At 41.8% G+C, this 26,465-nt stretch overlaps 1 protein-coding gene across 2 annotated transcripts in view; it reads right to left on the bottom strand.

The window, feature by feature from the left end:
* Positions 1-24,085, bottom strand: part of VPS54 (VPS54 subunit of GARP complex) — a 48,510-nt gene extending 24,425 nt beyond the window's left edge. Inside the window, exons 1-10 of one of the 2 annotated variants that reach the window (XM_064709239.1) lie at positions 23,974-24,085; positions 23,549-23,631; positions 15,119-15,280; positions 14,159-14,264; positions 14,023-14,067; positions 12,493-12,571; positions 9,128-9,162; positions 7,711-7,768; positions 4,890-5,275; positions 899-1,025 (exon numbers count right to left, since the gene is read on the bottom strand). In XM_064709239.1, coding sequence (XP_064565309.1) covers positions 899-1,025; positions 4,890-5,275; positions 7,711-7,768; positions 9,128-9,162; positions 12,493-12,571; positions 14,023-14,067; positions 14,159-14,264; positions 15,119-15,254 — 972 coding nt within the window. In that variant the 5' untranslated portion in view covers positions 15,255-15,280; positions 23,549-23,631; positions 23,974-24,085. Of the gene's footprint in view, positions 1-898; positions 1,026-4,889; positions 5,276-7,710; positions 7,843-9,127; positions 9,163-12,492; positions 12,572-14,022; positions 14,265-15,118; positions 15,281-23,548; positions 23,632-23,973 lie in introns of both variants that reach the window. The other variant, XM_064709238.1, reaches the window with a different exon arrangement.
* Between the last annotated feature and the right edge of the window lie 2,380 nt (positions 24,086-26,465).

Raw genomic sequence — 26,465 nt, 5'->3', positions numbered from 1 at the left:
ATCCAATTCCTCCAGACTAATGCCAAGCTTTGCCTATACAAAAAAGTTCCCTGTGGCAATACCAGCTGAGTCTCTTCCTCCCACCCCTTTTCCTGCCAATTCCTTAACTGGGCTGACTCACAAGTGCTTAAACCTGTGGATATTTCTAACCATGAGTGAGTTTCCTGAGCCTGAGCAAAGCTGACAGCAAGCACAGCCCGAGTGAGAGGCTGCAGCACAGAGGGCAAGGAATCATAGGGCACAAAGGGGAGCTCTGCAGTGCTACTGCCAACCACTACATCTCATAAATGGATTAAACAAGGCTGAACAGGTCATAGGCTCCAGCAATTAATAAAGAGCCCTACAGGCAAAATCCAGAAAAATCTTTTCTGGGCTAGAAAGAAACTGCAATAGCCTAATCTTTGTATGTTTGTGATCTTCAGAGGAATGAGGAATCTATATCTATATATACTGGGAATGAAGCATGCATTCAGGGCAAGCATATGCTTGGTATAAGCACCCATAAAACCATGGGGAGACAGAATGAGAACAACATGCAAATATCAGCTTTCATTGCAAAACCTAAATTTTTACAACCAAGTAGATCAGAGTCCATGTTCTTTTCCACTTACATGCTTAGGTTCATGAAGTGAACTCAGTATACATTTAATCACCGAAAAGAGAATTGATTATTTTGAAAAAATGAAGTGGGCCTCGATTGCAGTTCAGAGTTTAATTAGAATTATTTAATCTTATCAAGCACAAAAATAAATGGGCGGGGAGAGGTGTGGATGAGAAGTTAAATAGTCTAAAATTATAGTGTTGCTACTAGAGACCTGAGTGAATTAGTTGGTGCTAATTAAGTATGTTAAAGATGCAAACATATTCATGAGACAGTTCATTTCAATAACAGACATACCTCTTCTAGAATTTGGCAATCATCTTCTAGGGGTCTATTTAAATCATTGCGAGCATAAGTTGAAAACTCTGCAATCATCATTTTATCTATCAGCTTTTCCAGTTCACAAAGCTGTGAGCCAAGATGCCTAAGAAAAACAGCCATTGAGATATGAGCTAAATAATCAACCTGAAAACGAATCATTAGTTCACAGTTGAAGAAAATAACCACCCAGCAGGAAATTTCCATGCAATCAACGCTGGCTTAATGGGAGGCTCCAATCTTTCACTCCTCAGAGCAGCTGAAGTCATGCATTTTTCAGAGGCACTGTCACCTTACACCAAAACATATGGACTTGAATATTGATGGAGGATAAAATTTGGAAGTAGGGCTTTTTTCTTTTTTTGGAAGGTGCCAAGTACCTCTTTGCCCAATGAGGTGAACCAGAACTAAGAATACTCCCTACTTGTCAGCATAAAGGTGTTAAAAAGAAGTTCCTCAGATCATCAGTCCACAAGTTCTTCTAATTCAAACATTTGTGCTTTTGATGTGATCACAGATTAAATTCACATGACAAGATTGCTTTCAGAGAATACACAGGAGTTTTAAAATTTGCCATATTTTATGCTACTCTAAATGAAAAATATTTTTCCCAAGTATGGGAGATTTTAGACTATATTTTGCAGACTGTTGTCATACAGAACCACAAGGGAATTTCTCACATCAGAAATGCCAACCACCCTTTAAAAGTGTGAACTTCAGAGATGTCAAACACTACAGGCTTTTCAACTTCCACTAACAGCTGGGAACAAATATCAGTAAAAATCAGACTGCCTTTTCTTGAACAAAAACAAACAAACACAGACACTTTGCAAATCAGAATTAAGTGGAGCTGTGATATTTTAGATAAGCCTAGATACAAAATGGGGGGGATGAACATGGCTTTCATTCGGTGCTGGTGTAGCTGGATCCTTTGCTGTCACTCCTGGTTCCTCCTCCTTGCAGAAACCCACAGAGCCAGCACTGAGCTGAAGGCCAGGAATCTTGCTGGATCTGAGTTGAGCAGATTAACTTACTTATTTTAATTTCAGGATGACCAGGGATGTACCTGCTTTTGAAGTTGTTAAATAACTCATTGGAATGGACAAAGCAAACATATTTAAAATATCTAATTTAAATAAAAACAGCCTGTAGAAAATCCAAGCCAGTTGCATCATGGGCATTTCAGAACAAACACAACAGGAAAACACTCCAAAGACTAAAATAACTGGAGTTGCAAACTGACTGCAGGACTAGGAGCCACAAGACAAAGGCTCCTTACTGAGGTAAGCATGAAGATGCTCCTTGGTACATTATTTCTGTGCTGAAGTGCACTGAAACACACCAAAACCTACCCTCTCAAAACTCAGCTATGCAAACATCCAACAACAGCTCCCAGCACTGGCCCTCAACACTTTGTCCAAGAGGTTCCAGTCCCTAGCAGCCACAAAAATCCCTCCAACCTGAAACATTCAGGAACAAGTCAAACCTTAATTCACACTCCAGAAAAACACCTTGGTAATTATCTCTTAACAGGTATCTCTCACACATCAGACCCTTTCAATGAATACTGAATACGACAACTCTCTTATGGAAAATGGTGACTGCAGGGTAAAGCTTCTTTTAAAATACACAAATGAGAACTATTTTTCCATGCATCAGCTTTTACTGAATAAAATACTGTAAAAGTGTGGTTTGCCAGCATACCTGTGGGGAAAAAACCCCAAAACACAAAACAAAAAACCCCCAAACCATCCCCTCAACAAACAAAATAAAATCACTGTATCTCCATCACCCCAACAAGGACTGTGAAAAGGATGCAGAAAGTGTTTTCACAGATTTTTAAGTTAATTAACACATCAGCTTTCTTTTGTAAAATTAAAAGGGTGAACTTGAAAAGGTTAGAACCCTGAAACTTTAATTCTATCCTATAGTAGCAAGCAGTTACAACTGACACATATCATTGGTGACAGTAACCCAGACTAAAGACACCAATGTTTTACTTCACACAACCTTTATGATTTTTTCATTTTTTGCTACAACTAGAAACAACATTTTTCTCTGCATACAGTATGACAAAGGGAAAACTAATTGATGATTTGTTTTCTTACTGCTTTATATTGAATGATTCTGACATGACTCAATTGAAAACACCAATTCTACAAGCAGCCATGGCAACACTAAAACAAGATGTTGGGAGTTTTTTCATCAGATATTTAGTAAAAAAATAGTAATTATTTAAAAAATGTGTTGTTGCTTTGGAAGTATCTTGTTAAATAAACTGGGTATTTAACTCACTTGACAAGTGTATCATTCTTGCTCAGAATAAAGCAAGAAGATACCTTTAGTATTTCTTAGGAAAAACTGAAGAATATATGCTAGCCACCAACTCAGATATTTTTTAAAATTTATTTATTTTTAGAAACACTACATTCTATTGAGAAGTTTTATCAAGACTTCCAGCTTTCCACTGCAAATTATGTCTTCACAAAAGCTTATACACAGGCCACTGTGAGATTTGGAAACTGTGCTGGGCTTCTCAGCTGCAATTGCATTTCTGGTGGGGTACATGACTTGGGTAGCTCTTCACTCACCTTTGTGAGCCTTTACTGCCCAAAGCAGAGAGGCCATTTCCCACACACATCACTGTCTCTAACTACCAAAATAACCAGCTAAGCTTTGCTCACAGAAATTATTCTTTACAGACAAGATGATTATCTAAATATGTTCCACACCTGAGGGTAATTTTGAAACAATGGCACATTCTTGGGACATCATGTCAATCAATGACAAGAAAATGGCACTCTCTGCTGACAGAGCACACAGGTCACCCAGCTGCAGAACACAGCTGATTCTGAGTGATGCTGTCACAGGGCTGCAGAGCTGCACTGACTTGTCACCAAGGTCAATCCAAAGGTGACTCACTCAAGGGCTGTGCACCAGAATCAAGTGGTTGATAGCAGGAACACTAAAGAGAACAAACTGCTCGGAGGTGTCTGAAGAGAGACAAGTTACACTTTTTAGATAGTCTGTTTCTAGGTTTTTTAACAAAAACACTTACAGCAACTTTACCAATAACTTATTAGCTCTTTTAATTTTTTTTCATTTTTAAAACTTTTTCTAGGACTTTTTCCTGAGATCTTTTCTACATAAAATTTGAGATTTTTCCAAACTAGCTGGAAGATGTATTAGGAACTTGACAAAAGAGATGGACAAGAGCAGTAATTACATAAAGTTCTGAACATTCATGTTGCAGGTACTGAGCAGCAATCGTGTTTCCATTAGGCAAGCTGTGGACCACTGGGCTGCAGGAACCACAAAACCTCCTAACAAAGCACCCCTTACCCAGCATCAACTTAGAAAACTCAGCACACAGCTCCTCAGCTGGCTGATGCAAGCTTTGGAGCTGATTTAACCACACACTGCTTCTGCCAGCATCATGCCACACTGGCAGCTTTGCATGCACCACTTTTAAAGAACCTGTATCTTATGACTGCTTATTTTACATCAAGTAGAAGGATTCTACTGTGCTAATACTCCTGCATGCTCCTTTAACAGCTGCAGCCCAGGTCAGCCACTAAAGACACAGGCTCAAGGGCCCGTCCCTGGGGTGCTGCCTGCAGGAGCATTGCAGACCCCCACGTGGAAAACACCTCTCAGCTACAAGCCATGCAAGATCAAAGTCCAGCCACAGCTTTGCTCTCATCTCTGCACCCCTAAAACATCTGTAAACCAGAACACAGGACAAAGCATTTACAAGTCAAAATTTCATTCCACTCCAAACAAAACCCACCCCCATCTCTGGCAAAGGCATTAGTCACACTGCTTATGCCACACTTACATTTTATACCTTCTGTATTAGGTCCTCTAAGAATGAATGAACAAAGGGGGAACAAATCCCTTCAGCCAACATAATGTGCTCAACACATTCCAGCTCTCTTGCATTTTATGTATTTCCTACATGGTTACCTACCGGAAACTGTGAATACCTTGAAGCTCTTGCTGTAACACCTCTTGTGTTGTTGCTATTAAGTCCAAAGCTCCAACATACTCTGAAGTGGAGAGCAGCAACTGTACTGTGGGCTGTGTTTGGTGTACAGTAGCCATTAACTTCAGTTTATTGTATGCTTTTATACAGTTATTTCTGGTGAGTGACAGTCTTAAAACTCGAAGCGATCCTTCACACATTACTTTATCAATTTTAGAGATTTTCTCTCTAAGCAATTTTACAGCCTGGGAGGTTTTCCTGAGGTAGTCCTGCAACTCATGCTGAGAGGTCATTGCATGAAAAAATGCTTCTGAACGGAGAGAAATCTGGTGAGCAATATTGACTTCCACGATGTCCAGATAATGGCTCAGCTGGGAAGAGGAAAAACCAACATAATTGTTATGACCTGGAAGCTTTATCACCATGCAAATACACTTTCAGAGTATTTGTCTCACTGTATCAGAAGGAAATTTTGCTAATAAAAGTTAAATCTCTTTTTCATTGTGGTTTAGTAACTTAATTTTAAATTAACTCAAAATCACTGAGGGAAGATTGATTTGATGCCTTTCCTGGTTGAAAACAAAAAGTTAGAAAAGCAAATAAATCTAAAATACTCAAAGTTTTGTACCACATGGTTGCACACTAGCCACAGAATATGGGCAATAACCAGGAGACAGCTCTGGATACTGGCTTGCAAGCAACAATACATATATTCAGACAAGCTATCAAATTTGGGTCACTGAAGCTGCTAAAGTTGCAGTCACTATATCTGATGACACACCACTGGAATGGCTCTGCTTATTTAACAAGCTCTTGTACTTTCTTTGTACAAAAATCTCCAGGGTATCTCTGGCTGCAGTTGTACTTTTGCCAACCAGCTGGAATTAGTACTAAGCCTATTTCCTGTGTGCTGGCACTGTGGGATTCCCAGAGACAGAGTACACCGACATGTTCAGAACCTGAAATTCCAATTCTCTATGTCCAACAGTTACCAGACCACTGTGCTGGTCTGATTCTTCCACTGTAATAGCTCTGTGTTTTGGCTTAAACTGAATATGCAAACTACAAGGACTGAGGCTTTAGGATGCTCATCAGAATGTTAATGCTCAGATGACCTGGTTTCTCAGAGGTGCCAAGCATTCAAACCTCCTGCTGAATTCCAAAAGGCCAACCAGAGATGGAAAGGAAATCAGCTGGAGAATGTCTCCTTCTTGGAGTTATTTTCATACTGCTTCCCATGGATACACTAGGGATTTATACAACATACAAACCCCCTTTTTTGTTCACATCTAATTTAATCAAAAGCATCCTCCACCAACCAGCTGTGACACACCTAGCCACAGGGAAAGCCAAGACAGACTGTGACACAGGGATCAGAGAAAGGGCTATTACAAACAATTATTTATGTGATTGTACCAACCAGATGCCCCAGGTCCCTTCACTATGCTAAACAAAGCAGAACAAACAGAGCAAACAGCACCTGCCTCAAAAAGCTCACAGTCCCAATCTAGGGCAACACATGGGAGGAGGTAAAGAAGAAAACACCATGGGGAAATTTTTGAAGTAGATCAACAGCAGTCCAAAAGATCTTGCTTAAGACAAGGTTTTCAAAACCCTGTTGGAAAATGGTGCCTGGAGCTAGGGACAATTACGGCAGCAGGGTGCATATTTACATGTGGTAAGTGTAAACCTCGTGCAGCTCAGAGGCTTTAAAAAGTAAAACAACAAATGTGGGCTCATTTCAGTCATATGAAGCAGTGTTTTCACTCCTCTGCATCAGTGAGGGCTCTGGGTCTGCTTCAACACAACTCCTTTCTGAGTGTCCACGCTGCTTCCAGGTACATTTTGGGAATTTCACAGCATATGCCAGACATTGCTTTTTCATCTTCAGACAGCAACTGCCCTAAAAAACTCCAAAGAAGCCTTCTTCCAACTTTAGATGTGGAGAACAACCTAACAAACCTTTGAGTTAGCCTCCAGCAGAGCCAGTCACTTCTTCCTGAGTTGGCAGGAGAGGAGGAAGACTAATTCCCAGAAATTTGGAAACACATTCTAGACAATCTCATGTTATTTTTTCCTAAGGTACGTTATTTTTTCCTAATGTACCTCACTACTCAGATTTTCTAAAAGCATTTTATGGGTATTTGTACTGTAAAGATGACTCATTATGAGATTTTCTATATTACGATTACATAACTAGCAAAACCAGATAAAAACAACCAAGAAGAGACCTCTGTTTCCAATATGAAAGAAACCGCTCTGCTTTCATGTTCTTTGTGAAATGCAAAAACAGATCAGTGCAGACAACGACAAAAGAGGAATCTCCTAAAACACAAACACCATAGGATTTAGTATTGCTTTTAGCATAGAAACCACAGTGCCTTGAATCTGAAATTTTCCCGAGATGTTGGAAAATAACAGTCTGACACAGTGTGCAACCTGTGCAATCCAGCTTTCCCTTCTCACAGAGCTGCTCTTCCTCCCTAAGAAAACTACTCCACACCTCTGAAGTTCTCCATATCCAGCTGTTTCAGTAAGTCACAGCTGTCGTGAAAAGCCAGTTGTTACATCATACACAGATTCTTTTTTTTCCACATTTGACAGATTTACTGAGCAGGGAAAAAGAGCTCTCTCCCAGCAGGGTGCTTCCTGCATGCTTTCCTAACAATCTGCAGCCTGATGTAAAATGAGAGATAGCAAAGCCCAGAATGATGTCTCAAGAAACACTGCACAGCAGCAGCCATGGAGTTCCTTTGCAGTATCCACCAGCACTGATGGATAACCATAACTTGTGTCAAAGTTGTACCTTTTCTTGAAGTAACTTGGAGGAAGCTGCATCACGATTTCCTTTTCCACCAGCGGTACTAAAATGAGACCATGGTAAAACGGCATTAAATGTTAAGGAATCTTCCAAGGCAAAATCTGGTTTCATAAAAATCTGAAACAGAAAAACAAAAGAAATAAATGTGCCTCACTCACCCCTATATTTTTGCCCCAGTTAAACATATCTCCTGTCTCATTAAGCCAACAGAGACCTTAGTTGTTGATTTCAAAATCCAGATTTTCATTTATTCGGGCAAACAAATTCATTCCAGACCTTACAACCAATGTACTTTAAAAGCTTCTGTGATCTGACAGTCATATCCTCCTGAAAGTGGAAGTCACAGCTCCAAAATTACATATGGATTCAACCACCTGAGATGACCTAAACACCCTGAGTGTGCAAACATAGGCAGCTTTGAAGTGCAGGTGGGCCCTCTCAAGGATCTGAGCAAAGCTTCTTCACTACCAAGGGCATCCTGCTGCTATCTGCTCCTTCCTGGGGCCACAGCTCCCCCCAGGCTGATCATCCAGCTGGCAGCAAGTGTTCTCTGGGAGGGAGCAGAGCCTCAAGCTGACATCCTTTAGGCAGGATGTAGCAACTGTGCTGGGCACAGGAAGAGTCAGTAACACATAACATTAACCACACCTCCTGGAGAACTATTCATCTAAAATTCTCTCAGGTAACATTATTTATACTTGACAAAACCCTGAGCTTACAGGCAGGCAGGAAAACTCTCCTCCTTTTATTTATGAAGTGTAATTTTAAAAGGTTCAACGCAGACTGCAGCATCACACCACACTCAAGCATTGTTGTTTCCTGGACTTTAAACACTGCAGTGACCGCTACTCAAGTCACAGCCTACACAACTGGCACAGAGATGCTGACCCATGTTAATACTTCTTACTATATCTATTAAAAAATTATTCAGACTAAAATGGAATCTGGAGCTGTGTCTTTTGTGTCAACCTGACACAAAAATCCTCATCATGTATGCTCCATGCTTATATGCAAGTGAGCTCTAATCAAGGATCCAAGTAGTTAAACCTAATGCCAAGTTGTACACTAGGCAATATCCAAGCTTTTCTCAAATTCTTCAGTTTTCCTTTCCTCCTAGACTGGCTAATTCTGCTCAGCTCTGAGGTCTTAACTTCATTTATTTAAAGATGAAAAAATAATGGTAGTTGTATTATACTTTAAGAGGAAAAACTGAGACCATGAAACAATAGGAAAAAAAAAGACAAAGCAAATCATCCTTAGTCTTTAAATTCTGAGCACTACAGATCCTCTTGAGAATCAACCCAAGTCATCAGGGAGGACAAAATTTCTACAGAGTACATGCATATATCCAACACTTCATGTGAGAAAGCCTTACAACAGCTCCAAGTGCCAGAAGCCATACCTTAGGTACTTGTTCCAGATCTGTCCTGGATTTATCTAAAATTAAACAAAACACAGGTAGTCATTCATGAGCAAACAATAGGAAACAATTCCCTTGAACAAGTGAATCCCATGAGGAAGTTTTCAAGACAATGATGCCATGCTCCTCACAGAGGGGGAACAGGCCTACAAACTGAAATTAAACTTTCTGAACATGAGGAGACCCTTGATGACATGAGGACAGTCAAGCACTGGAGTAGGCTGCCCAGAAGGGCCGGATACTTTGGAGATTTTCCGGATATAGATTTGTAGATATTTTCTGGATATTTCTATTTTTCTTGGTAAAGCTTTGAAAGGCTTGGTCTGACCTCACAGCTGAACTGGCTTTGAGATGGCAGTTGCAGTAAAGTCCTTCTGAAGTCCCTGCCAACCTGAAATATTCTGATTCCTTGAAGTACTCTTTTGTCCTTTGCAGTTCAGGTTTCATGCCCAGACTACTCAAGGGAGCTTGCACTTGGCTGCTTTGGCAGTGTCAGTGATTGTCATACAAAGCAATTCACTTAGCACTTCACATTCATTAGTGCACTGGCAAGGGCCAGTAAAAGGTCCTTCTAACATCATCCCAGTTTTAATGCTTCAGACTGAAGCTGCCCATATAATCACTTTTGCACAGCACTTGGAGATTGGATGCACAAAGACTGCCAACAAGGGCTAGGGCCAGAGTCCCAAGCACTGACCAAGCAGCACAGCAGCACCAATTCCCATGGAGTATGCTGACCTGACAATGGTAGAGGGTGAGAGAACTGAGCTGGGAAAAGAGTTTATTCATTATATCCAAGCAAAACTTGAAGAAACAGCAAATTCAGACTTTTGAGATTCAGCCAAAATCCCTTGTCCCACCCTTACTCATTACTTTAGTGGGCATTAAGAAGATGGGGCACACTGGTGGACAAAAAAGCTGAGGAATTTAAAAGCAACAAGCCCATATCTGTGCTGCACAGTCTGCTCAACCCTGACAAAGGTGCCAAGTGCTACCCCAGCATCAGCTCCCATACTGCTCTCTTTGGTTTTTATTCCATTTGTTTCTTACTTTATTTGTATCAAAGTACAAAAGGCAACCTTGGAGTCATCCTGCTGTCCTCAGCCTTTGGACAGACCAACTGTTACAGGAGTGAAAGGCTAAGTCTTGTGGGATGGAGTTAGAGAAAGAGAGCAAACAGCAACAGCAGAATTTATAGAAAATCACAAGCTTCAGTCTACCAAATGCTGCTTCAACTAAGAAGTGTCCAGCTACACAAGCAGCTCCCAGTTACTTTGGTGCCAGTAACCTTCTCTTTTTAAAAACACTCGTATGTGGGAGGACAGAACCTGCACTCATACTCTTTGAGGATGGATTTAGGTAAGACTGAAGAAGGCACTTTGATTTTGCAGTATTGATTTATTTAAAAAAATATGGATATTGATCTAGTACCGATATCCAACTGTGACAGACAAAGACTCTCTAACAGTTTAGAGTTAGAAAGTGTGTGTTTATCGTGACTCTGGGCAGCATGAGGGAGAGTTCCCAAGTACACACTGTGATTTACAGGTGATTACAGAGTCCTGTTATCTATACAAGTATTGAATACCCAAAACACAAATGCATATTCATAAGTCTGGTACATCCCATTCCCTGCTTTGTATGGTAATTAGTTCAAAAGCCATTAAGCATGTGTAGTTTGTTCTTTGAAAGGGGTCAGTGGACCCTTTCATGGCGAGGGGTCCCAAAATGAGGAAGTAAATGAAGTCTTCCTCATTCTGACCTTTCTACATCTTCAATGCAAATATGACAAATGAACCCTTGGTAGAACTCCCATTCCCCATCTTCAACTGGTTTCAGAATAGAGGAGGCCTACAACTGTGTTTCTAAAAGCTATTTATCAGTTTCTATATTCTTCATTATAAACCCAGCTAACCAAACATTGCGTTGACAAGCAATCACTTGTTAGTTAACTACTGACTCCTAACTTCATCAAGGCCTACCTACTTATTTTAATTAACTCCAATATAGCTTATCTCTAACTAAAATCTTAGCTCCTCTAAAATCTCTAAATTCCTTAAAGTTTATGTCTCAGTGTGTAGCACAGACAGACTCATTCTGGAACAGCTATTCCAAAGTAACACCAATAGAGAGAAACCCCCAGAAGGGCTTCCTTTTGCACAGAAGAGGAGGAAGAAAGTCAGCAGAAACAACTTGATAAGAAGGAGTAAACTACTGAATCATTTTTGCTGTTTTACCTGTAGACATTGATATAGATAAGACTCAAAGAGATTGATAAATGAACCCTTTTATGCTAGTGTTTTTGAGAAAGTAAATTAAAATAAATAATAAAAACTGTCTCAAAGTTGTGAATGTTTCTTTTATGCATATTTTTTTCTATTTTTTTTTTTATTTTGCCTCTTGCCTTCCCTCCGGTCTAGTTTCCTATTAGTTGAACCACCTCCATGAAGGCCTGAAATTCAACCTTCAAGTGCAGGTTTGAGCCCCCCAGCACAAGGCAGACCTAGACATTCTGGAATGAATCATGTCAAGAGCCATGAAGATTATTAAGAAACAAGGAGGAGAGACTGTTTAGACTGGAAAAGCCCAGGGAAGGTCAATGTGCTTAAAGATCTGATGGGGGGGTGCAAAGAACACAAAGCTGATTCTTCTCAGTGGTGCCCAGTGCCAGGACAGGAGGCAATGGGCAGAAACTGGTACATGAAAGATTTCATTTGAACACAAGGAAGTATTTTTACTGTGGGGGTGGTAAAACACTGAAACAGGTTGCCCAGACAGATTGTGTTACTTCCATCTGTGGGAGTCACAACCCAACTGGACACTGTCCTCCCATAGGTAGCCCTGGCTTGAGCAGATGGTCTAGACTAGAGCATCTTGAGATATAATTCCCCACCTCAGCCATGATATGACTCTCATGGCAGAGATACAGGAATGGCACTGCAGTTCTTCACTGAGAAGCCAAGGTGATACTAATTTGATGCACCAGTTTCAAAGGATCTTTAAATATAAAACAGTTGAAGAAAACACTGCCAGGGCTACAGTGACCTGTCACAAATCCAAACATGCCAAGAAAAAGTTTAAAAGCAGGTATCATTAATATTTTGACCTACAAAATGTCAGCAGTGGTCATGAACACCTCTCAGCCCACCACATCTGAGTTTTTAATTCTTGTTTCAAAGAAATCATCAGCTATTATTGTACATGAAGATCTCAAGCAAGTAACAGAGACAATTGGCACATTACAGAATCAATGATGAGTAACATTCATAACACTTGCTACTGATGTTATAACATACTGATACAAAAAGACAGCACTTTTTAATGACTAAAGGAGGCTTTGACTGTACCGTGAGTGTGTAATAGTGTCCTGTCAAAGGTATCTTTAGGAGTACAAGTATTCTTGCACCTTTCATGAACCTTCTCTCTCTGTAGAAGAGAAAATATATGAAAGAATTATTCTGATGCTTAAAACCCAGATTTTTTTCATTTGAAGCAAAAATTCAGTGAAACACAATTAAATTATGCAAAATAATTCTGGCAAGTTCACAGTATTTTCTTCCTCTTATAAGCTCAGACAAAGTTTGTCCAGGTGAAAGGTACTAAAAACTTCTACCTACAGTGGATGTGTTGTTTTTTTCCTGTATCTTTACATCTCAAGAGAAAATGAACACAGACATTATTGAAGAGGTGTAATAACTTCTCTACATAATGATATACAATTACAGATCAACTGTAATTACATATACAAACACTTATTTGCTGACTAATCCAGGAATCACACTAACAAAGAATCCTTTTTCATTGCTAAATCAAATTGGATGGAAGCTGAAATTACTTGCACATATTACTAATGAGTACCTTGCTGAAACCACATATCTTGTTTCATCATGCTGAGCTTTGAATTTGAAACACCACCAGAGACCATAGTGGTGATAAATTATGTTTCCAAAGAGCACCAATGTTAACTAGATTTCTGCAAGAAGATACATCACAGTTCAGATCCCAGTTTCAAAACCTGCCTTCATCTAGCAGTCACTGCATGAAGTACTAATTTTAAAGGATGAAATCTTAAAACATTTTAAATGCTGAATATGTGAGTTAAAGGCAATAGTTCAGTTGCAGTTCATTTATAAACAATTCCCTTCTACAGTCTTTAACTATAATTACACAAGTAACATTTCCTGCAGCTAACTCTGAACCAATTAAAAAAAAAATAAGGAAGTTACAAACCAAGGAAGCAGAGAACAGCAGGAGACTTCTACATGTTCTTCCAGTTAAAAAAAATACTACATACTTACTGACACTTGTATTTTTAAGAGATTGCAGAGGTCTCCTACTGGTCCTGGTGTCCTTGGGTGTAGCTTACACTTCCCTGTTACGAAAGGAATCACCAAGACAATAGGCCTCTTTTATATTAACTTCTCTTTGAGAAGTTAATGTATAAATTGCTTCAATGTTTAGATTGAAGACTCCTAAAAATATTCCCAATCCTTGCAGCATGTAGTCATTTGATCCAGAGGTCTGAGAATGCTATGTTGCATTGCAGAGCGCAATCCTTAAACAATCCTTACAGGAAAAAAGTATTAACAACCAGAAAGAATAAATATGAACTGCAAGCCCTGGTGCAGAGCTTGGTACTCAGAAACAGAAGTTAAAAATAACATGAAATTGCCTCAGGACAATTCAGAGAACATTTTCCACACGATGAGTTCTGAGATTATAAAACCAGAAATGTCTACTGAAGACCCAAACAACACTGAAAAAGCAAATTAATTATCAACTAACTGTACAGTGGGCTACTAGCCAGGATAATCTAATTAGAAGAAGGTTCTCTTTCTGGTTCCTAGGACTATGTGCACCTAATTGGGGGTTCTTACCGGAGTGATTTCCTGTTGGTATGATGCAAAATGTTCCTTGGTGATCTGTGGGAGGTAGAATGAAGGCGTGACTTCAGTGTCCACAAAGTCCACTCCCCATGTTTTTGTAAAGAAATCAGATTCCCTTTTTGCTAACCTAGGATCATTTAGTGCTGCTGGGAGATTGACTTTGGAATGATAAATAGTCCATCTTTGCTGATCCACAACTAGAGATGGGCTGTCATGTAAGCTATTGGGATTGCCTGCAGCACAAAAGACAAGACAGTTTGTTAGGGTGAGAAACAAAGCTGAAAGCTTTTGTTAAAATGTGGTTCTTAAGCAAACCATATTTCACCAATTACATACTGATTAGAATTATCTATGCAAGAGACTGATGATATTCTCCTGCAACATTTCACTTTGCATTTCTTCTGTGAGATTAACCAACTCAAGTTTTGAACACAGAAGTGGTGTATTGACACTCATTAAACAGATTTTGTTCAACGTTCGTTTCTACTGAAGAGAAAAAGATTCCAACCACAAACATATTTCTAATAATCTGATCTTGATCAGAATGAGAGCTGCAATTCATTAGCATTATATGTCATAATTCTTAAGATCCCATCCCACCTACTCCTTTGTGTAAACTAAGCCTTAGTGCAACACAACAGCTGGAACCATGACCAAAATCTGGTTTAACAACAGCACCAGAGACTCAGTACTACAGGCAGGTCACTTGCTTCTTCCTGCAGAAGGGCTGGGATGTCTCCCAGAAGGAATGCAGTCAGGTTCCAAGCACACTGGACACGTCTGCTACCAGCTCTGTAGCAGAGCAGACTGCACCCTTTGCTTACATGGAGTATGGATCACAGCTGTAATGTGGAATGATGCAAGCAAAGTCCCACCTACAATGGGGACATCTTAAAACAAGCTGCAAATAGTCTCTCCTACTGCTCCAAAGGGACACTGGGTGGTATAAAATAGAATCACAGCATGCTTGGAAGACTATGGCTTAGTACACTACCGCAGTATACAAGAAATATTACTGGATAGCTGGCAATGGCTCAGCAAAGGGAGCTGCTCTGTGCCTGTCCCTGTGCCTGCACAGCAGCATTACCTGTGGGCTCCTTGGGACACACGTCCGGCAGCGACTGCACAGGCCGAAAGCGTTTCGTGGCGTCCGCTTCCTTCTTAAAGAAAGCATCGCTGTTCTTCGACTGAGGCACTGGTGAGGAACTGTGGCTTGATGCCATTGCATAAAATCACCACTTGATAAAAGCTAAAGAGGAAACAACAGATATCAAGGCTTTAATAAAGCTCTGGAGAGACACTGTATCAAAACAATGACACTCCAGTAGTGTTTTTAACAGCAATACTTCAACTGACACATTTTAACAACAGGAGAAAGTTTATTTTAAGCACAAAAATAAAAGGCAGAATGTAACTTCATAGTCTGTTCTTCACACACCTGTAGGTTTGGAGGATAGATTGTTCCTGGGCACAGCAACAACAAAATGTTACATTTGGGAAAAAAAAAAAGTCTTTCAGGTACTTCTTCCTTACTTGCCATAACTATTGCAGTCACAGTGCATACATTCACAATAGAATTTCCTCTCAAATATCAGGAAACCTTGTACCTGAATCAGAAAAACTGACAATTCAACTTTTATGGCTGCCCAGTAAAGTACAATTTATTCCAGCATAATGTATTTGCACAGAGAAGACAATTAAATCATAGATCAAAAAGCTCCAGAGTAAGGAAAGTCCCACTAATTTTCAGTTCAATTTTAAGATCCCAGTTTGAAAATAAATAGCCTTAAAAATATTACATCAGGGCTGAACTTAATGAGTTCTTTCCATCTGTAAACAAAACTGCATTTCCATCAAAGTATCAGACAGTAGCACACCACACAACTGTTAGGGTTTGAGAGTTTATTAAAACTGCACAGCTCAAGGAGTGCCTGTTCAAAGGGACTCATCTGGATCCTCGCCTTTAAGGAGAAATTAAACACATCTAGCAAGATCTTAGCATTTAACTACTAACCCTTAATGGACACTTCAATTACTCACTACCCTGTGAAGGAGCACAAAAAGATTAAAGGCCAATTTTATCTTCAAGTGCTAAAGCAGGCACCAAGGGATGGCTGTATCTCACCCTGTCGGCTTCCAGCAGCAGCACATATATTACAAATCTCATTTGGAAAAGAAAAGGAACAGGTTCTACTTTGTTAAAAGTGCCCTACAAAAGAATTCCAAGAGATGTTCAGCTATAACAGAGCATCCCAATGAAGAGGTCAATAGCAAGGAAAACTTACTAGCAGAGAATGGGAACAGTCAGAAGTAGTCAGACAAAAAACCTTTCCAGACATCTGACAGATCTTCCTTAAATATCAGAAAGCATTAATCTCTCTCCCCCAAAAGCCCTTTGGAAAAAACCTTTTTCTTTTCTACTTTTATTGCTTATGTTCTTCCCTGGACATTTCCAAAGTAACTTCTCAATTAAGGTCTTCTCAAATGTTTGGGGTGGTTTTGTGAAAAATCTAGTATATTATGATAAAACACCTATTTTAGCATTCTTAAAAAACACATCCAGTGCTATATTGCCATGACCAAGTCTCCTAAAGGCATACAGTAAATTTATCTGCACTTGGAACTGCTTCAAAGTGCTGTATTTGCAGTTTTTCTCCTGAAAAAGCCTCTGTAATATGAGCCACAGTCTGCTCTAGTCAGATGTATGAGCAAGTCGAGCAATCTGTAGAAAGCACTGAAATCTTGTAACTCTTGCAAGCCTTTCATTAAGCCTTTCTGCTTTCCCCACAATGAAGCACCATCTCAAAGAATTGTCTAGGATATGAATTGTCTCAACTACATAAATCTGAGTGGAGAAAATGCTATCTGTGTGATGCTAGCCAAAGATCTAAAACAAATTTCAAAGACAAATTAAGACTGAAGAGTAGCACAACACCTCAGCATTTCAAAAACAAGCTTGGCATACTCTTGCACAGGTATTTTCATTACTTATCATCATGAAATATTTAATGAGAAATCTTAAAATAGAAAGGAAAGAGTACAATAAAATACCAGTGCAAGCAGTAACCTTCATACTGTTGAGTGGATTTCAACAAGATACAAGGCTTCATAGGCAGAGGCCTTCTTAAGTGGCACGCAATCTGATGCTGTACTAAATTATTCATAGCCAGCAGCTATTCTAGTACCCTCATAAGTCAGGACCTTATGGATAATTAACCCCAATGAACAACCACATTTATACAGGAAAAAACTCATCTCTGTACTGCCCAAAACCAGGCATTCCTCAAAGTGCAGTCCTTAAATTGACCAACAAAGTATAACTTCAGAAAGACAAAGAAAACTGGGCAATAGTACCTGAATTAAATCCACATTACAAAGGAATATGTGCCAAGCCCATATAAAGGCAAAAAATCCTGCCCTACACTCATCTCTGTACACTAACCTTACCCACAATTGAAAACCTTTAATTTGTTCACCAGCAAAACAGCAGCTCCTTGTGCTCCACTACTAAACATTTTATAGACAAATGAATCTATAACTAGCGCCTAAATCAACATTTTAAAACACACAAAAATAAACAAATTTGCTGATTTAAACATACCAAAAAAACTGAAACTCAGTGTTAACACAGAACAAAACTTCTGCAGAGTATTTTAACTCATTCTATTTTCCATGCAAGTGCAAGACAGGTAAAAGCAGTTAACTGCACTAACTGTGCAAAATGACAGGCAGGTAAATGCAGTTAACTGCATTAACTGTGCAGAGTCAATTATGAAATGGTGAGTCCCCTGAGTCTCTTACTTAGAAGAACATATGGCTGTAGTAAAAATATGCAACTGGGTAACTTCATGACATCAGTGTTTAAATTATATACAATTAAAATGGGTTAGATCAATTGTGTTCTCTCCAGTAATCACCATAATTTACTCACATTTTGTCTAGCAATGTGTATTAAACTAATGCAATTAAGAAAACATTTAGAGGTTAGACACAAAAGTAGTGATGGAGCCTGGAACCCAGGATTATGGCTCTACTTGCAACATGCCTTCAATATATTACATCTGTTTTGTACACACTGTATTAATTTCCTTATTTAAAAATATTATATTAAATTACACTGTCACTGTAATGACTTAATACCTCTGAAGTTAAACCAAATCAGCCACGGCAACAACAAAAAGAGCTTTGATGATCTGAACTGACAGTATTCCGACAGTCTGAGCACACAAGGAGTTGTATTTCAACTTACAGCCTCCTCTTTAAACACATTCTTGTTCAGTAACACGCTCAGCAAGTACAATATGACACAGCTGTCCAACACAGCATGAACAAAACACTGTGGTGAGGAGAGAAGAGCCACAGGCCTGGCACTGCAGAGTCAGCAAAGAGCAGCTCTGTGAGGCAGCACTGCATTCATCACATGAGGCTGTTCCTGAGGTGACTGCACTGTGACTCTGGAGTTTCACACCCGAGGTTTCAGCTCTTGGAAGAGAGCACAACAACAATAAAGTGTATTACTCAGAAGTGATTGCACAGGGTGGTTGTAACTCTGGAGAACGTGCTTGTTTTTCTAAGTATCAGGACTTGTACAGAAGTTCTTCAGAAACTGCCTTCCCATATTCTGAGGGTAATTATTCACATGCTTTGCTTTTCCAATATCATTTATAGATTCTGCTCTCCAAATTTTATTTCAGCTTCAAAAATAGTGACAGCTAAGAAGAGACACTCAGCCCTCAGGGTTCCAACTGAACTGCAACACTGAGCAAGCTTTCCTTCCAGCATTCCCCATTGTCCACAACAAGCCACACGTGGACACCAGCAGGCACTTTTCAAGGAGTATGCTCTGCATCCCAAAGGTAAGGCAGGAGAAGTTTCTCTGTGAACACAAATGGCATGCTAAAGTCCCTGCTGCTTGTCATGGCTTTGGCAACAACAGAGTGAAATTAAAATATTTCAAGCACTCTTCTAACATGCTTTGGAATAGAAAACTATCAGAAGCCACCCACAAGTCAAGCTAAAGCAAGATATTGCACCATTTCTAGAAGATATGATAAATACCAAAGATATTTATTAAAGAAAAGCATACCTGAAATATAACTAAAAGATAAAAATACACAAGGGACTGCTTCCAGGACCTCAACAGCTAATAAATGGCATGCTGTTATTGGCCTAATATATTTACTCTGTCCTCAAAGGTTGAGCTTTCCCTATGTATCACTACACAGCTCTAAATCAGCAGGATTTCACCCTGTAACAGGGAAACCATGGTACCAGCCAAGCACACAGCACCTTTGTAAGACAATGTGAGCCAGACTGCACTAGTGCAAGCTTTCACTTTTTTTAGCAACCAGCTAATTCCTCAGGCTGAAATTTCCATGCTTGCCCCCGGTGCCCTGAGACAGACACCCCTGTTGCAGCAGGGGAGCCAAGGTTAGCTTGAAGCAGGAACATTTAAGCAGTTTCAGAGACTGAGGTTAAAGCTGTGGGAGCTGTTCTGCTAAGCCAAGCTCTTTCTGAGCACCCACTTCCACCCTGGGGCTTCAGGGGAGGAAGGTGATGGCTCTCAGGGCAATGATGAGGCCAGAGTCAAAGGAGAGCTGTGACTTGTCCCCATGGCAGGCCACCTGCATCTGGAGCACACCCCAACACAAAACCTCTTCACACAACTTAGAGAGGAGGCCATATGAGCCTGGCCTCTCTGAGAGCCTAATAAATATAACTGTATTTGTATTCACCAAAAAACTCCATGTATTTGAGTGCATTCTGCACACCCCAACATTATCCCCAGTCTCATGTTCTCACACTGAGGGTGTACCCTCTCTGCAAAGTGAGCATCACTGATGACCACGTTAGCCTTGCTGGGATGAAATCAACCCAACAAGAAACCAATGTGCAAGTTATCTGCATTTCCCATCAGCCCTGCTTAGCCACACTTGCTGTTATGCTCCAGCAGACTCTGTAATTCCTCAGACTGTGCTACTTTCCCACCAAACTGCAGAACAGGGGCTGTGGAAAAGCAAAAGCTCTTGAATAGCCCAAAGAGTAATGCCACCACCCTCCCCTTGAATTGTCTCTTTCATAAGAACATCTCAAAACACTCTCCTCAAACAGGGAAAGAGAAAGAAAAAACAGTAGTGACTCCAAAGAAAGAACAGAACAGCTGCATCTCCACTGCAAAGCACCATGGGTAGCCTACAAGGCCAGGATAAAACAACATCTGACTTTCATATTATCACATTTTGTACTGGTTTCTTTTGCCCCTCCCAGCTGTAGCCACATGAACAGCAGATAAAAAAAAAAGTTAAAAAAGCTTTAGCTGAGCTTCATTTCTTTAAACACAGGAATAAAATCCTCTGAAAAGAATTATCCCAAAAGGTCCCATCACTGAATAACATCTTGTTATTTAATAAAATCCACAATTGTAAACATTTTGTCAAAAACTGGGTAAAAATTTATCTCCTTTTAGATAAACTATCTGGCAAGTAGCATTTCGCTTTCATTCAGGTACCAAATAAACAATTAAACTAAACACTTGTGATGTACCCACTGTAGCAAATGTACTTCCTCTCAGCTGGAAAACCAACCTCCCAATGCTGAACACTAATTTGAAATCAGAAGGCAGATTCTGTTCTGGAGAAACAGACCTACCTACAGCTATTTAGGTCATTATGCACCCAGTTCTTCCACACCAGAGGTGTCAGAATTGTTCAGAAACAATCATCAAAGCAGTAAAAATATGTGTCAGAAAAGGCCTTGTGGTTGGTTGCCCACACTATCACACAAGATGAGAATGAAGTCTCTTTGTACCCTTTTTTCCAGGCATCAGCATTACAGCGTGCACTATCCCCTTGGCAAACAGTGAAATACCAGCATCTTACAGAGCTCCAGAGATGCCCACACAGCTGAACAAAGACCAAGGAGCCCCAGCAGCCATCCTGCCACTAGTCTGGTAAAGGTAGACACTGCAGAGCAGTGACATGTGGAAAAAGGCAGAAGAACTGCACCAGCCCCAGCAAAAATCCCAACACCGAGGTCCTGACGTGACAAAAGGAGTCCAAGATGCTCACGGCAATTTGTGTCAACAGCACGATCCCTGTACAGCCCCTCCACTTGCCGTCTTCAGCAGGACCAGGCTCTTGTTCATCAGGAAATAACTTCCTAAAAATATGAATTTTCATGGGAATCATGTGTTCCAAAGCCTTATCCAAGTCCTGAACTGGAAGTGGCTATGAGGGAGCCACAGAAAAAGACTCCAGAGTTTGACATTGTGCATAAAGCTGCAGCCAGACTATCAAAAAGCAGGCCCAGTGCACCTCACATCAAGTCCTGACACAGGATGCCAGTCCACTGTCACTCTACAGGGCAGGTACTCTGCAAACAAGAACATCCAAACTTTAACCTGGTGAGCAACAGAGCATGCCATCCATGTTTGCTGACAGTCCTTGTGGTATTAATACCTGCCCAACAGAAGCTCAAACAAAACTGATCACCTCTATTCACATCACTTCCTTTTCATCCTTTAAACAGCTTCCATTGACAAAAAGAATAAATAATTCCACGGCATAAAGCCCAGCATGGTCATGCTACACCTAGAATGCCAAAAACCAAGAAGGTCTTACACTGCTGTATAAAGTCCAAACTGCTGTACACAGTCTTACAGTGACTGTATAAAAATGATGGGAACTCTCTAACATATTGCAAAGTGCCAGACATGCTACCCAAATTCTAATAATCTAGCCCTAACACACACCCACACACATCCAAAAGGGCACCCTTTTTTTTTTAAATTTAAGAACCAGACTGACAGAGAAAAAGCTGGGATATTTAAGCTATTAGGTATGAGTAACTTGGAACACCTGATCAGTATGTGGACCTGTCAGTTTTGAGTATGAAGGAGCCACGTTAACAATTCTTTACCTTCTGCTGAGCATATTCAGTTTTGTTGTTTTGGGTTTTTTTTTAAATCTAGCACCTAAGTGAGGTGGGTGCAAAAAGCTAGAAATATTAAGACAAATCCTAGATTTGCTGGTAGATTTGGACTTACTCATATGAGGCCCCAGAAAAATGTGCGTAGAACATCCACACTCATGCTCACCTGCTCACTCTTTCTGCTCCATTCATAAAACAAGACAAGAATAAACAAAGTGTGAAGGGAAAACAAAAAAAAAGGAAACCAAAGAAAAACTGTGAGCCTCTCAACTGGAAGGACAATATGATGTTCATGGGCCTTCTCTCTTCCTCAGACTCACAGCTCCTCATTTTCCCCACACTCTGGAGAAGGAAAGCAGAAGTGGCTTCTTCACAGAGTTGCTGCCCCAAAAGAAGAAATAACACCTACATGATCATGATTCCATTTCCCAACCTCTTCCTGCTCAAACTGCCAAAGAGAAGCCTGCACTCAGCTTTCTCCACTCATTTCTAGCAGTGCCTGACATTTTCCAGGCAAACAATATCTCTGTTCAACACTGGAAATGTGCATCTCCTTCTCCTCCCATGAAGTTTGTGCCTGTCAACAAGGCAAGATTCCTGCACACATGCCAGACTCCCACTACAGAGAAAGATGGTGCTGAAGACAGTGGGACACTTGGGGCAGATCTTGTTACTGGCAAATGGGATAGGAGAGGTAGAGATGCTTCTCATTGTGCAACCTCCTGGCCTCATTGGTGAGGCTGCCCAGTGACTTCTGCGTGAACAGCCGTGGATCTCCTGTCTATCAGTCCATTTTGGGCACTGTTCTCCTACCCAACAGATACACCAACCTAATGTCCAAAGCATTTCAAGACCTTTTGTCTGCACTAGAGTCTGTCAAAGAGCCACACTGACTCCCACGTCACAACAGTAATTACTGCAGCCACTACAACAATTAACATACTGCACTTGGGTTTTTGAGTAAGAGAGCAATTTCTTGCAGGGTTGCACAGCAACAGCTGCACAAGTCCATAGGACTTCTCATTCAGGACTTCATCAGTACAGGTAAGACAGGAAAGTCAATACACCCCCTATGCTAGAAACAAAAAAAAAAAAAAACCAAAACAAAACACCAAAAAAGCAAATCTGTAGCCCAGTAATTACTGTGATGAACTTTAAAATAGGCATTCTATATTTTACACTGGATTGTGATAACTCTGTGTCCTGCAACAGAAATCCTAAGTATTTAGAGAGTACAAGAGTAACAGAGAAGAAAAAGGGACATAGCAACATACTAAGGCCCAAACTGGGCCGTCAGAAGGGGAAAGTTTCTGCTGGGATTGCAGAAGGTGGGTATTTTATACCCCCATATGTGTACTTCTCTCAACATCACATACCGTCTTTGAAAAATTACAGTAAAGAAATGCAAGAAATTAATCTCCCCATCACACAATTTTAGGATCATCTACAAACCCAGGAACCATGGCCTTCCTACACGGCTTATGGAACCAACCAGCCCTTTTAGCGCTCCACATCCCAGTCTCTCCTGGCTGCCATGCGCCAAACACTGAATACTTGCTCGAAGCGTTAGCTCCCGAGCCGGCCATACCTTATGGAGAACACGCCAGGGATATCTCCCGGAGGCCGTCGTCATATCTCTCCCCGTGGCATGGTCGGGAATGCTGCCGGGACCTGCGGGACAGTGACCGCATGAGGGAGGCCCGGCCTCCCGCCGACACCTCCGCGCCGTCCCCGCGCCTCCCGCCGGGCACCGCCCGCTGCCCACCGGGGGTTACCATGGAAATTCGGAACGGGGATTTGCAGGGAAGGAGGGAAAGCGGGCCGCGGGCAGCCCCCCCGCCCACCTCCCCTCGCGTCCCTCCGCTCCGCCGCCCGGCCCAGGCCGCCCGGGCCGCCCACACAAAGGGCACCCGGGGAAATTAAACTTTCCCGGCCGCTGCCCGGGGGAGCCCCGGCGGCGGGCGGGGGCGGGAGGCGGCGGGGCCGGCGGCGGGCGGGCCCCCCGCGCTGTACCTGAGGCGCCGGGCAGGATGCGCGGCCTAGCGCGGCTCCTCCGCCGCGACACGTCGGTGCCCCCGCGCAGGGCGGCGCAGGAAGGGCCCGGGCGGCGGCGGGAGGAACCAGGCCCCGCCTCTGCCGCCGCCCGGGGGAGGAGCCGCGGCCGAGGCCGGCGGAAGGGGCCGCGCTGTCGCCCGCCCGCCCGCCCGCCGTGGGGTTGCGGTGCCGGTCCCGTGGGGGCCCGCGGTGCCGGCATTTGGGAGCCCTCGTCACCGAGCCCCCCCGCGGGTGCTCCGCAGCCGGTTTGAGTCAGATTTGTATTTTAGGCTGCAGTTCTCCCTCAGGCCACAGAGGCTGCTGGAACAGAGGGGCGCGTTGAAGCTGTAGCAGCCTCGTGCCTGATCGTGCCTTAAACAGGCTTAAATTCTCGGCCGTAGCGCTGTGCCAGTCAGCAAAACACAGGGAAACTCTGATTAATTAACAGCAGCGATTCCGGCTGTATTTAATAGCATAAGCGTGTGGCTATGGGCGCGAGTGTGGAAATCCATGGGTTACACGGGTTCACGCCTGGGCTTGCAGCTCACTGACTCGTGTTTGTGTCTGGTGCTGGCCCAGACAGACTGGGCTGAAGATGTTGTTCTCTCCTTGGTGATCAAGGTTGGCAGAGGTTGGTTCGGTACAATTTGTTCTGCAGACTCAGCCAGTAAATCCCAAATGAGTATCACCAGGATCAGGAGCTCCTTGATGACTTCCTTGAGAGATGTGTATGTCCTGACCAGTGCTCACCCTTTATAAAGTTGAGTTTAAAGAGCCAAAACGTGACACTACCAGAAAGAAAGACTAGTTTAATATTATTATTACTTCATAACCGTGGGCTTCAGTGTCAGTGACCATCCATTATACCTTTCATAGACATGCTTTAGAACATAAAGATGTATCTTCTTATGCTTCAGAATTCCATCCTTGGCTTTCTGTAGTTAATATTAGCACAGCTCAAACAGACTTTATAGAAAGCTAGAACAGCAAAAGCAGTCAAAAAACACAACTATGTTAAATATTAAATGCTTGTTAGGAAGCCAGTGGGGATTTCCCTCCAGCAACCTGTAAATGTCACTCACAATATATTCATAGTATATTTTCCCCTACACAACAAAGAAATCTCTTTGTGCCTTGCAGCCTCCGATGTGCTCAGATGCTCCTCTTGGGCAAAACATGGTGGCTTGGGGTTTTTCTAGGTTTTTTTTTCCCCTTGGGGGTCACATTAGTTGGAGTCTGCCTGACTCCTAATCTCTAAAATACGACACAGCAGCAATAAAGTAAGCAAAGAGATCATGAACATAATGTAAAACTGATTGCTGTGTATTGATCCAGACGGCAGAAGGACTGAGCTTGCAGAATTTAGTCACATGGATAAAGGTGAGGAAATTGTAGAGGCTGTAGGAGGGAGGTGGTGTTAGCGCTGTCCTCCCCGGGGTTCTGCTTTCTGTTACTTGCTCTCGAGCCAGAAAAAAATCCTCAGCTGTGTGGGTTGAAGATGGCATTCCTGCCTCAGCATTTGTGCCAGCTGGCTGGGAGTGTCTCCATGGCTCCTGCAACCACTCACAATTGAGCTGGAAAGTTTGGATTTGCCCAGAGTTCACAGTTTGCTTTGACTAGTCTGACCTTCTGGAATTGGACCTGAGAGTATCTATATAACCTCTTTCCACTAGCAAAGAAACAGATGGGAGGGGATGGGAAGAGAGTGGAAGGCAAAATGAAAGGGAATCCCCAGCAGAGAAGCAGCTGTATGTGATTATTAACTACAGACACTGGTTTTGAGAGGAAAGCCCTTCCTACAAGATTAGTGGTAAACCAATTTTCCCCTCTTTAGCCCTATGAGTCAGCCTGAGGCTGAAGGTGAGTCCTGCAGCATAGATACAATTTTCCATTCCTCCCTTGTATGAATCATGGGCTGATCCACTCACTGCTGAAATGTGTCCAGTCCTGGTCAGCAAACTGAGCCAGAGCCAAGTCCAGCTGTGCAGGACTGACCTCAGTGCTCAGCTGCTGAGGTTCACAACACTGTTCTTGCAGCATCTTCACTGAGTCAGGGAGCTGTCCCACTGGGTTTATCTCAGTGAATTGGTCAGAGCCGCTTTAAGAAGAAATTCTGCATCAGTTGCTTAGCATGAAATGACCTTTATGTAGAGCTGGCTTACCCCTCAGTTGACATTTGCCCAGGAAGCCCAGAAAACCTTGGGTCTGTGTTTCTCTTGCACCAGAGAGGTACTTTCAAAGCCAGTAATTAATTGTGTCAGAGATGCAGGGGAAAGCCATACCCTCAAAGTGACATTTGAGCCATGCACCCTCTCATGACTGTAATGTTTTCCAGTTGCAATGATAAGAGTCATGTTATCTGCTCATGCAGGGAAAGCAACAAACTGTTTGATTTTCTACCTTATTGACATTATCTCTGAGCTAAATGTTGTTGCTGTTCTGCTGCATTTTGTATTAACAGCAAAGCCCTC

Source organism: Zonotrichia leucophrys, chromosome 3, assembly GCF_028769735.1.
Source record: "Zonotrichia leucophrys gambelii isolate GWCS_2022_RI chromosome 3, RI_Zleu_2.0, whole genome shotgun sequence".
In the NCBI taxonomy this organism is placed as follows: Eukaryota; Metazoa; Chordata; class Aves; order Passeriformes; family Passerellidae; genus Zonotrichia; species Zonotrichia leucophrys.
This window is presented reverse-complemented; position numbering and strand designations above follow the sequence as displayed.